The following is an 11,942-nucleotide window of genomic DNA, read 5'->3' as shown; positions in this document are numbered from 1 at the left end:
CTGGGGCCCTGAACATCTGTGTCAGCTCTCCTATGAGGTCTGAACCCTGGCCTTGTGGGCAGTGTGCGGCTGCTTCCAGCCTCCTGTCCACTCAGTCTCTCTGTATCTCTCTTGCTCTTGATTTACTTTCTTTACCCTCAGATATCTCACTCTTCATACCAAGTATCTGAAATTCTTTGAAACTTGTTTTCTTCACTCACTACTTTTGTGACCTGCTTCAACCTATTTTCTCTTCTTGGGCTTCCTAGAATGGCACATATTGTTGGAAAAAAATGCACCAGTATACAGAGTTATGAAACTGAAAAATCTGTGGTATCAAAACTCTGAGAGCCTTTCCATGATTTGCAATCAAGCTGCTTCTCACTTTGCTCTCCTTCATACTGCTCACAGCAACTGAGCAACACATTTATCCTACATGCTAAGCTGCTATATGTTACACAGCACTTGTTACCCAGCACAGAGCAGGGAAACAATACAACACTTATTAAATCCATGAATGAGTGAATTATTAACTAAATAAAAGTCTTCAGGCTGGGTGCGGTGGCTCACACCTGTAATCCTAGCACTTTGGGAGGCTGAGGCAGATGGATCACCTGAGGTCAGGAATTCGAGACCAGCCTGGCCAACATGATGAAACCCTGACTCTACTAAAAATACAAAAAGTTAGCTGGGCATGGTGACGGGCACCTGTAAACCCAGCTACTCGGGAGGCTGAAGCAGGAGAATCACTTGAACCCAGGAGGTGGAGGTTGCAGTGAGCCTAGATCATGCCATTGCACTCCAGTCTGGGCCACAAGAGTGAAACTCCCTCTCAAAAGTAAAACAAAACAAAACAAAACAAAATAAAACAAAATAAAATAAAATAAAATAAATAAAGTAAAATAAAATAAAATAGAATAGCCCTCATTCACCAAGCCAACTCACTGTACTTGAAAAATGATGTCACTGAAGTCCAAAAAGATGAATTTCCACAGTGAGAAAGAGCCAGCATTAAAAATCTGACTAGGCTTTTTTTTTCCCCCAAAAGCTTAGAATGAGGTAAACTTTAATATTACGTATATTGAAATTTACACCTCAGAAATGGGTGTAAATGGGTGTATATTGAAATAAATATTTCAATATAAATGTAGCTTTTGCATTCTGTTGGGCACCCAGATCTCTATGGTAAATATTCTTTTCTGTATGTATTTTTTAAATGCACCAAAAATAAGGAGTCTACCTAACTCGTAAATATGTTCATGAAGAATACATAATGGCATCCTATCCTAACATTTTGGTAAGTAGGGTCTCAACTCCAATATTAGGTTGATTTCACTAAAAACGGAAGAATAATCATCAAGGTTAGTAACATCGATTTCACAAGTAAGATGGGATAAAATCCCAATATAATTTGATGAAATTAAAATGAAAATGAGGCATGGAACATGTTATTAACACCATTAATAAATACATGATATAGGGGATATCTAAATACAATTATCTATCAGAAATTTTGTCAACTATAAACTATAATAGTTCAGCAAGTTTAAGATGATTACAATCACTTGGATTAAAATGACTATTGAGCAGGGCACGGTGGCTTACACCTGTAATCCCAGCATTTTGGGAGGCCGAGGCGGGCAGATCACCTGAAGTCAGGAGTTTGAGACCAGCCTGACCAACCTAGTGAAACCCCATCTCTACTAAAAATACAAAAATTTGCCAGGCGTGGTGGTACGTATCTGTAATCCCAGTTGCTTGGGAGGCTGAGGCAGGAGAATTGCTTGAACCTGGGAGCTGGAGGTTGCAGTGGGCTGAGATCATGCTACTGCACTCCAGCCTGGGCAACAGAGCGAGACTCTCTCAAAAGACAAAACAAAACAAAACAAAAAACAAACAACAAAAACAAACACACAAAAAAATCCTCAACTATTGAAAAAGAAAGAAAGAAAAAAAAGAACAGTTATAAAGCTGACCTGGAGGGATTTCCTATAGGATGTTTATGCTATAATTTAGGATAAGGTAAAATTTATTTTTTTGAGGTGATCGTTTGTGAAAATAGTAAAGGACCTTTGGGATGAGTGGCTGGCATTACATTAATGAACTTAGAAATAATATAAATTATATAAGGCATATGGAACCATATTTATTCACAAAAACTTTATATTTAGGAATGTGAGAGTAATACAGTCTGCTTTGTGAAAATTCTGCCCAGTGGCCAAGGCCTCTCTCTGAGGCGACACCCCCTTGCCCACAGCGACCATCAATTATTTTATGCATAATTCCAACCATTTGGCCACAGTTTATTGAGCCATTCAGTCTGCCCTGTATGAACTTCAGGAGCATTGACATCCTTTAAATAGAAGAATGAAGCAACTGTCCAATGGGAGCAGAAATGTTAAAGTACACTTTTCAGGCACAATTGCATCCTGGCCCTTGCATATGGCAACTGGATCCTTATAGTAAATCTCTCTTTTCTGTTAAATTTAAGCTGGGTGTGGTGGCTCATGCCTGTAATTCCAGCACTTTAGGAGGCCAAGGTGGGAGGAACACTTGAGGCCAGGAGTTTTGAGACCAGCTTGGGGAGTATAGTGAGACTTCCATCTCTATAAAAAAAATCAAAAATATTAGCCAAAAGTGGTGGAGCAGGCCTGTAGTCCCAGCTATTAAGGAGGCTGAGGTGGGAGGATTGCCTGAATCTAGCAGTGGGAGGTCGCAGTGAGCCGAGATCACACCACTGCACTCCAGCCTGGGGGACAGAGTGAGACCCTGTCTCAAAAAAAAAAAAAAAAAGAATTTAGAAAATACCCCATGCTGACAACAGGTAGTTAGAATATTAAAAAATGTTCATATGTGTATTTTAGTTGCACCACTTCTAGGAGTATGGGAAATTTCTCAGATTCACATACTTGAATGCTCATCTCAGTGTAATTTATAACACTGAAAAATCAGAAAAAAGCTCAATTTTCCAATTTGGTGACTAGTTAACTGTATCAGGGTATGTCCATATTTTGTAGTATTATACAAATATTAAAATGTTTTAGAAAAATATTTAAGTGGGTAAGAAACTACTATGCCATGACATTAAGGGAAAAATCTGTATACAAAGTACTATACACATCATGACTTCAATATCAGGATTGACACATGTATGTGTGTATAATGAATGAAAAAAGTAGAAAAAAAAGTTCCCAAATGTTAAAATAATGATTTTTGACTGGGGAAGCTAAACATGACTTTTATTTTTATGTTATTCTATATCTTCTAAATTTCCTGGAATGACAATGTATACAACTAGAAAAATTCTGTTATTAAATTACTAGTAAAATAATGTATTGTTCTAGCATTATAGCAAGAGTTAATTTTTTTCTTTGTTATGTGAAAAGCTGAAAAATTCAAAACGATGTGTTTATTCCATGTCATGCAGTAGAACAAAATGTTTTTATCTTTTCAATGGCAGGATAAAAAATCTATAACCAATAGTATTAAACTATCAGTTGTATCAAAATTTAAACAAAAATATATTCATATCATTCAAGGTAGTCTTATGTTAAAATAAATTAGTATCTATTTTAAGTAATGAAGATAAATACATTGCAATAAAATTATTTTATTTTAAAGTATATATAACTTTGCCAAATTTTAATCAATTAACAGCAGTTCAGATATAGATATACATATACATATATGTGTAGAATATATACTTTTTTAAAACAAGAAGGCATACTTCATGATATATAATCTTTTTACCACAAACTATATACACTTCTCAGATATTAAATCAAACTAATATATTAGGAAGACACTACTACGTGGGACCCGCGCAGCACCTTTACAAGTAGTTTAACTTTTATATGTGACTTTAGTAACACCATTATACAAATAAGCCATCTTACGGGCATTGTTTTGGCAGTGTAAACCTATGAGACACAGGTTGCATTTCACAAAAAGATCTGAAACTTGACAACTACTGCTTAGCAAATCTTTGTACAAAATGTGCAGTAATAGGTGCAAGTGTGGCACAGTTGCTAATAGCTAAAAACAGGCACAAAAGCTTTACTGCCCTTTGGAAATTGGACAGAACAATCTTGAACTCTCATTTCCTGTTGCTCCTCTAACAATTTAATATGTTCTAAATACCTTTATGTGGAAATAAAAAAATAACAGGACAAAAACAGACTAGGGAGATTGCATTTCTGTCAGTAAAATTTCTCAAATCAACACATTCAATGAGTTTCTGACATTGTTCTTCGAGCAGCCATCATCTGTCTAATGCAAAATGTGGCTTTGCTGTGTCTTGTTGCAAAGGGAAAGAAAAGCTTTTGTTCAGAGCTTTAGAAAAGTCAGTTCAGTCCACATAATCCATTTTCTCCTTCAATTCTGAAAAGCAGCTAATGCTCATTTGGTAGTGAAGTGCTGCCGAGGAATGTTCTCTTGCTCCTTCTTTCACAAAATTACTTTATGGACAGGTTTCGAACATGTCACTCAACCTCAAAACATGGTGCAGGCTTCTTGGTGGATGAGCTTGCATTATCTGAGGGGCGGTAGGAAAGCGTGCTCATTTTTGTTGAAAGGTTTGAGTGGGATTTGGCTTTTGGGGGAATGTATTTTAGAAGCTGGAGAAAATATTTTTTAAATTTTTTCCCCAGAAAGCCATAAAAAAGAGGATTCAGGCAATTGTTAAAATAAGCTATACAAATGGTGATGGGCATGGCTGTGTCCACAATATCTGAAATTCTACAGTCACGTATGATGCCTAGTTGAATCAATACATCCAGAAAAGTGAATATTTGGTGGGGAATCCAGGAAAAGAAAAAGAAAAGCACAATTGCCATAATTATCTTAAAAATATCATCATTTCTTGGTTTGTTCTTCTGAATTTCATAAGCCTTCTTTAGGGCCTTCCAAATAAGAGTATAACTTGTAAGAATGATCAGAAAAGGAAACAGGAAACCCAGTATATTTTTGGTCAGGCCCAGTCCTATCGGAAGGGTTGAATTTTGGGACTCATAATGGAAAGCACAAACTGTAATATTGGTGTTCTCAATGAAAAATACATTTCGATGGATTATAGCTGGCAAACTGGCCAAGCCTGCCAGCAGCCAAATGACGATGCAGGTGACTTTGGCTACAAGCATTGTGCGTCGAAGGCGGGACTTCATTGGGTGAACAATAGCCAGGTATCGATCAATGCTGAGACACGTGAGTAGGAACACACTAGCATACAGGTTGAAACTGACGCTGGCTGAAGCAATCTTACATAGGTAATTGCCAAAGGGCCAGCGGTATTCCATAGCTGTGTAGACAGCCCATAGTGGCAAAGTCAGTAAAAAGCATAAGTCAGCCAGTGCTAAATTCAAAAGAAAAACACTGGCCACAGTCTTCAGCTTCATGTAAAAGTAAATGACTATCACCACCAAGCTGTTTCCAAATATTCCCACCACAAAGATGATACTGTATAAAGTAGGAATCATGACAAATATGTAATTATGCCTTCCAGCTTTGGGACAATCGTCTTGGATTCTTTTAATACCATCTTCGGTAGAAGAGTTGAGAATCATTTTGATCTCCTGGGTCGAATTTGTCACAAACACTATATCAAATGCACCTGGGGAAAATAAAAATAAAATGGTAAAAATAATTCTTGTTGTAAACAAACAAATGAACATTCATGTCTCAGTCATAAACGCAGTAACTCAACTTTTGTCTTAGGAAAAAATACTAGATCATATTTCCTAAGGAAACTCTGTGAACTGATAAAGCTTAAGAATGCACATTTAAATTTTAGAACATAATTGCTTTTGTAGAAAATGGTAAATATCATCCAGAGAAGTGAAATTGGAGTTCTATGTGAATAAACCTATCCTTTTCCTTTTTTCTATAAGTAAATCTTAGTTTCCAAATTGATTAAAAACATAACCTACATCTTAGAAAATACTACTGAATTAAATTAGTTTTTCAGAAAGACTTGAAAGTTTTTCCTGAGGTAAGCAGGACCAATTCTTTTATCATTAACTCAGAAGTGTGACACATTCATATCGTATTCTTTAAATAATTTCTTTCCTCTCACAATCTTTACTTAGGTATAAAGATTATAAGTATTCTCCCTTAAGTGGTCAGAATAGTTGCCTTTAGGTGACTGACAAATTGGTCACTGTGGCGATTGATTTAAGAGGGGTAGGAGGTAGGGCTCAACTTTGAGGAACAGGATTTTTTCCATTGTTTTCCAGGCCTCTGCAGTCAGTAACTATGTATTCTTTAACTTCCAACTCAGTCTAGCAAAAGTGCATGAATCTTCTAACCTTCATATCTGCCAGCCATTTCTGAAGTTAACCCTGTGGTTAACGATTTGTGTAACAAAGATGTCAAATGAATAGGTTTGGCCAGGATTATCAAGAAAGCATGTCTTTACTGAGGGCTTGAGAAAGCAGCAGGTTTTCTGGAATTCTGGGAAGAATCAGATGCTCAGGAATGAACTGCACGAAGCCATGCAAATATTTGCTCTGATTTTCTACATAATCAACAGTCAAGCTATTCATTTATGTGATTTAGAAAATCAACACATTCTGCCCTGGATAAGAGTCCATCAGGAAGTCCCAGGAAGGAGGCTGAAAATTCAGCGAGAGTGACGTCACCAAATGTAGTACAGTCACACTCTGAGGTGAAGGTTAGCATTGGGCACAGGCCAGGACAGCTAGGTGAGCAGTGGTGCTGGGCACACAGATCCTATTGCTCTACCAGGAGCAGGTCCCCAGATGAACATGGCTGAGCATTCTCTTGTAACAGCATGCCCTGGGGAAAAAGAGCAGCAGAAATAGGACACCACTGCCATGCCAAGCATGGTTTGCTTGGCATTCAGGAGAGCTGAACACATGTTCTTAAAGTAGTGTTCACTTTGGTGCAAAGGGATGCTGTGCAAGGGATACAACTCCAGTAGTCAGCTTTTAAGAGAGAACACATGTGAGGGAGTTCTTAAGTGGCCTCTTCGCCTTCGCTGAGTTAGTGAAGTTGTTCTCCCTATGTAAGTTTTTGGTTGCATGTCCTCGTTATTGTTCCTTTTTGGTATCCATCTTATATAATGTACATCTTTTTCTTCTTTGACTCATGGGGACATTGGTACCCACAAACAGGTGCTATCTACCCTAAATGTCACATCTTTGGTAAAGCCTTCCCAACTTTTCTGAGCCCTTTGACACTTTGGATGTAGGCTTGACACTTTTTTTTTTTTTTTGAGACAGAGTCTCACTCTATTGCCCAGACTGGAGTGCAGAGGTGTGATCCTGGCTCACTGTGACCTCTGCCTCCCAGGTTCAAGTGATTCTTGTGCCTCAGCTTCCCTAGTAGCTGGGACTACCAGTGCATCCCACTATGCCTAGTTAATTTTTGTATTTTTAGTAGAGACGGGGTTTTGCCATGTTGGCCAGACTGCTCTTGAACTTCTGACCTCAGGTGATCCACCCGCCTCGGCCTCCCAAAATGCTAGAATTACAGGCATGATCCACCGCACCCGTCCTTGACACTTTATTGTAATCATCTGTTGACATATCTGTCTTCTCCACTGGTCTGTCAGTTGCTTGTGGGGAGAGCCTGTTTAAAATTTACTAGTGTTTACTTGTTTCCTTGTTTACTGGTGTAGGCCCTGACACATTCCAGGAGGCAGATGATAAATATCTCATGAATGAGTGACTGAATGGACAAATGAATGGGTGAGCAGCATAGAACTTACAGCTAGGAATGCAGCGTATCGAGACTAATTTCTGTGAAATCACGTGTTGCTCCTTGAAGAGTTTCACAGAGAATACTCAGTGTCAACCTGGGCCTCACCTTGGGAAAAAAACAGAAACAAAAACAAAACAAAATAAACAGGTAGAAAATTCCTTGGTGCTTTTAGAAACTTGTGGTTTAGAAAACAGAAGATGAAGGAAGAAATAATGTAACAGAAACTAGGGCTAGGCTTTTAGGGAGGTATGACTAGTTCTTTCTCACCCAGAGGATTTCCCTATAGCTTGTAGATTTTCTAGTTCATCTTATTATTGTTTCGGAACTTATGCCAACTTAGAAGTATACATTCATTTATATAAACACATATTCTTTATTAAAAATTAATTAGTCATTAAAGGGTTATGGCTAGCAGTCATTTGTGCCTTAATGTGGATTAATTTACCTATTTGCTATCCTTTTAACCATCTAGTAGAGATCAGCTGGATTTTGCTTAGAAAAAGAATTAGTAATGTAAAGGTTAAGGAACCTCGAAGGTTGAAAAGGGCCTGGGTGAACTCCATAACTGAAAATGAGGGCAGAGGTAAATATTTGGTTCAGCTTGGGAATAAGGGCAGTAAAAAATAGAAGGGAGTACATTTTATGCTGTAGAAGCCCTTGGGTGCCCTGTGCTGTGAGAACAGGGAGGAAATTTTCTTCTCTTTCTTCTCTCTACTCTTGACTCTACTTTGACAGCACACAACTCATGTGGGTTCCATTAATCCTACGTTTGGAGTGAGTAGAATTTTATTAACTAGTCTCAAACTATAACTAGCATTCATAATACAATTTCTGTGGGAAAAAGTCTGCCTTTGTGACAATCAATTTATAAGCATAGTTCTGTACTCCAAGTCCTTCACAAGCTATCAACCTTTTTTTTTCAGTTACCATTGATTCATATTGACTGGTATTTAATATATAAAAGGTTGCTTTGAACAGCTAGGGGATCATCCCTGGAAACTTTGGTGAGTTATTATTACCTCAATGAGAATTCACTTGAAAGAATCTGGACATAGCATGGAATATACCAATTAGAAGAACATTTTACATAAATGTTTGTATAATTACCAGGACTCCCTACCCAATAAGGAAACACATTTTTTTCATACTCGAGGGTAGAGGAAAAAGGGAGAAGAATTTTAGGCGATAGAAACAGTGGAAGGAAGCACAAGGAAGGAGCAAGGCAAACAGCACATTCAGTGGGTATTCATCAACTCATCATATATTCACTGAACACCTACTATGTGTGGGTGTCCAGGATGCAAGGGGAATAAAGTCACAGTTCTCCTCTAGGAGTCTAGCCGGGGGGACAGGAGCCTTAAAGGCAGTATTAGCTTTAGTTTGTTGAATGTTATATCAGAGGCATGTGGAATACTCTGTGTTTATCACTGACCCAGATTGGTGGGGAGAGTGGGGTTTGGGGGAAGGATGGTGAGAGGGCAGTGGGAGTGGGGAGAGGGATCAGGAGATGGCACCCGGAAACCAGCCAAGGTGCAGTAGAGATGGTGTCATTGCTGGAACTTTCCCCTCCTTACTAATGCCTGCAGCATCATCTATGGGAAACAGCTCTCATAAATTAATAGATATTGCACAACCCTCTTGGGGGTGTGGGATCTGGATGTGCACTGTGTATTTCTAGATGGGAGGGTGACACAGGTCATTTCCCAGTCTGCACTTCTGCTACTGATAAGCTTCCCTCGAGAAATTTGTTTCTAAGGAAAGAAATAAAGATGGGACTTTTGTGATTGGCAGTTACTTTAGATTGATGATAAATGACTGGGAAACAGTGGGGCTCTTTTTTCTTTGAAGCTGAACAGATGCTGGTTTGGTGGGAAGTCGAAGGAGAGAGAGATGTGATTGACTAGAAAAACCAAATTGGTGAGATCTAGAAAGCAGCCATGTTTCAGTCACATCCTGCTTCTTTTCCCAGAAGAGTTCTAGGCCGGTAGAACACTGATTAAAAACAAAGGAGGATCCACCTCTTCCTATTTTTCCTATGCTTGGTCTTCCTATGCCTTTTATCCAAGCTCTGTGGCTTGCATGAATTCCATAGCACCATTTCCCCTTAGGGAAAGGAAGATGAATTTGGGGTTGGAAGACTTGAAATGGAATCTTCCTTTGCCACGTACACATCTGTATGGCTCTGGGTAAGTTATCCAATTTCTCTGAAAATGACCCTCAGTTTTTTTTTTTTTTTTTCATCTGTAGGAAACAAGAACAGTGATATTTATTGCACATGATCTTTGTAGGAATAAAGTGAGATAATGTGAAAGCACTTGGTATATCTTTCAAATAGTGCTTAATGAATATGTTTTACTTGAATCTTTACTATTATTTTTTGAATGCAAGGCAAACATTGACTCAGAACAGCCATGGGTTAAGAAAGCATGAGAGTAAAGAAAAATGTTTATCATAGGTAAGTTCCTTCCGTTGCCATTAAAAGTCTAAAAATTCCAGGCTGCTGTTCTTTTGAAGTATGAGTAAATAATAATCTTAAGCAGCTGAATAAATTTGCGGTGAGTCAGGTGGGAACCTAAGTCTGTGGCAAACATAGGTGTTGGCTCATTGTGGCCAAACCACATTTATTTAACAATTGCTTTTGTAAGAGTTACCTTACATCCTTCGACAGCTTTCCTGGTTCTTAAAGCATAAGAACGAAGATTTTCTTTCCTTTTTTTATTGTAAGAATGCTTTCCCAAGACTTTTGATTAGAATATTAATACCTTCTTAAGCTTTTAGGCAAGCCAAAACCAATCTAATTAAATTGTTCATTACAAGCTCTTTTTAAAACTAGTTTGCAATCTAAAGAAAAAAAAATTCCCCATAGTGTCCTATGATAATAAAGAGAGAACTAAAAGACCAAGTAATTATATTTTGGAATAATCTTCTATCAAAGTATCTCTCTCAAGCATCAAAAAGAGTAGGCCAATGTTTGTAAGCCATTTGCTTACAGTGCTGGACAGCTCAGTAAACCATCCTGTTCAATAAACCATTGTCTTTATTGTTCCTATTTTGTAATTCAGATGTAGAAAACAACTGTTTCTGCTCTTATATCACTTCCCCTGCCCCCAGCCACCAAGTAAGGCCACAGGAAATAACTGTTAGGTATTCACTTGTGAATTCATTGACTCATAGAAATTGGCACTAATATTTTTAGGGTTTTTACTCGTTTCTTTTTCAGATCTACTTGTTCTTATTTCTTAGCCCTCTGTTCCTATTTTACGAAGTCTACTTCTTCTTTTATTTTCCTTAACATTTTCAATATCTGTCTGTTAAGAGCCCCTACCCAATTGCTTTACTATTTATAGTTCCTCCAGTATAAATTCTATTTATTGCACCTATGGACACTTTTTCTTGATAATGGACTTCCGCTTAGGTTTTGTAATCTTTGACTGTGTTCATTTTTGGTGGGAATTAACTTGCTTGGGAAGACTGAGTGTTGGGATGATGGTGGCCTATGAAACTTCAGCTTGGGGGTACAGCACTCCCTTGATCTGGAAGAGTTTATAATGCTCATTTCTGAGCTTAGTTTTCAACCTTATATATATATATATATTTGCAGATACTATACATTTGTAGTATTTAGTAGCTTAGTATCTATATCATTCTCAAATTCTGTCTGGTTTTCAGAAGTTTTCTAGTCTTTCATCATGAATAGGCAGTGATTTTTCAGTTCCTGGCTTTAATCGGGAAACACAGCTTAAATTGCTTTCAGTACATGTGCCTGGTGGTCCTGACTTTCACACTGCCAAAGTCACTGGAACTTTATGTCAGCTGCGTATCTAGTGTTAGTCCTGATCTGGCCCAATGTGGTCTTAACTTTTATTCAGAGCTGTGATCTGGTATTTTGTATTTAAGGCAGGAAGGGCAGTTTCCATGCCTGCTTCATCCATTTCATCTCTACTGAGGTTGCCCTACATGTTATTTGAAGGTGATAATTTCCAAATAAGTTGCTTAAACCTAATAGCTTTGGATTATAGTCATGGCTTTTGATGAAGTATTTGAGCCTTTACAGGTTATATTTACCTCCATGCGGGAATCCTGGCAGCCACGAAGAGGGAAGCATGGCAGACCACCTGGCACCATGGGGCAAGAGACAAGTATTGCTTTTAAGTCAGATGCATAGGAGAATGCCATGCTCTTGGTTGGTAATCCTAGCCTAACTTCATGTTAAATGATTTATTTGGAGATGATTTTGTCCACCC

General features: G+C 38.0%; 1 protein-coding gene across 11 annotated transcripts in view; it reads right to left on the bottom strand.

Annotated features, from left to right (window-relative positions):
- Positions 1–3,573: 3,573 nt before the first annotated feature.
- AGTR1 (angiotensin II receptor type 1) overlaps positions 3,574–11,942 on the bottom strand; it is a 44,832-nt gene continuing 36,463 nt past the window's right edge. For 6 of the 11 annotated variants that reach the window (XM_005546040.4, XM_005546047.5, XM_065540081.2 and 3 more), the window contains one exon: positions 3,574–5,587. In XM_005546040.4, the coding sequence (XP_005546097.1) occupies positions 4,461–5,587 (1,127 nt within the window). In that variant the 3' untranslated portion in view covers positions 3,574–4,460. Of the gene's footprint in view, positions 5,588–7,705; positions 7,804–11,942 lie in introns of all 11 variants that reach the window. The other 5 variants (XM_005546044.5, XM_005546046.5, XM_005546043.5 and 2 more) reach the window with 1 other exon arrangement.

The sequence above is a fragment of the Macaca fascicularis genome, chromosome 2 (assembly GCF_037993035.2).
Source record: "Macaca fascicularis isolate 582-1 chromosome 2, T2T-MFA8v1.1".
Classification (NCBI taxonomy): domain Eukaryota; kingdom Metazoa; phylum Chordata; class Mammalia; order Primates; family Cercopithecidae; genus Macaca; species Macaca fascicularis.
This window is presented reverse-complemented; position numbering and strand designations above follow the sequence as displayed.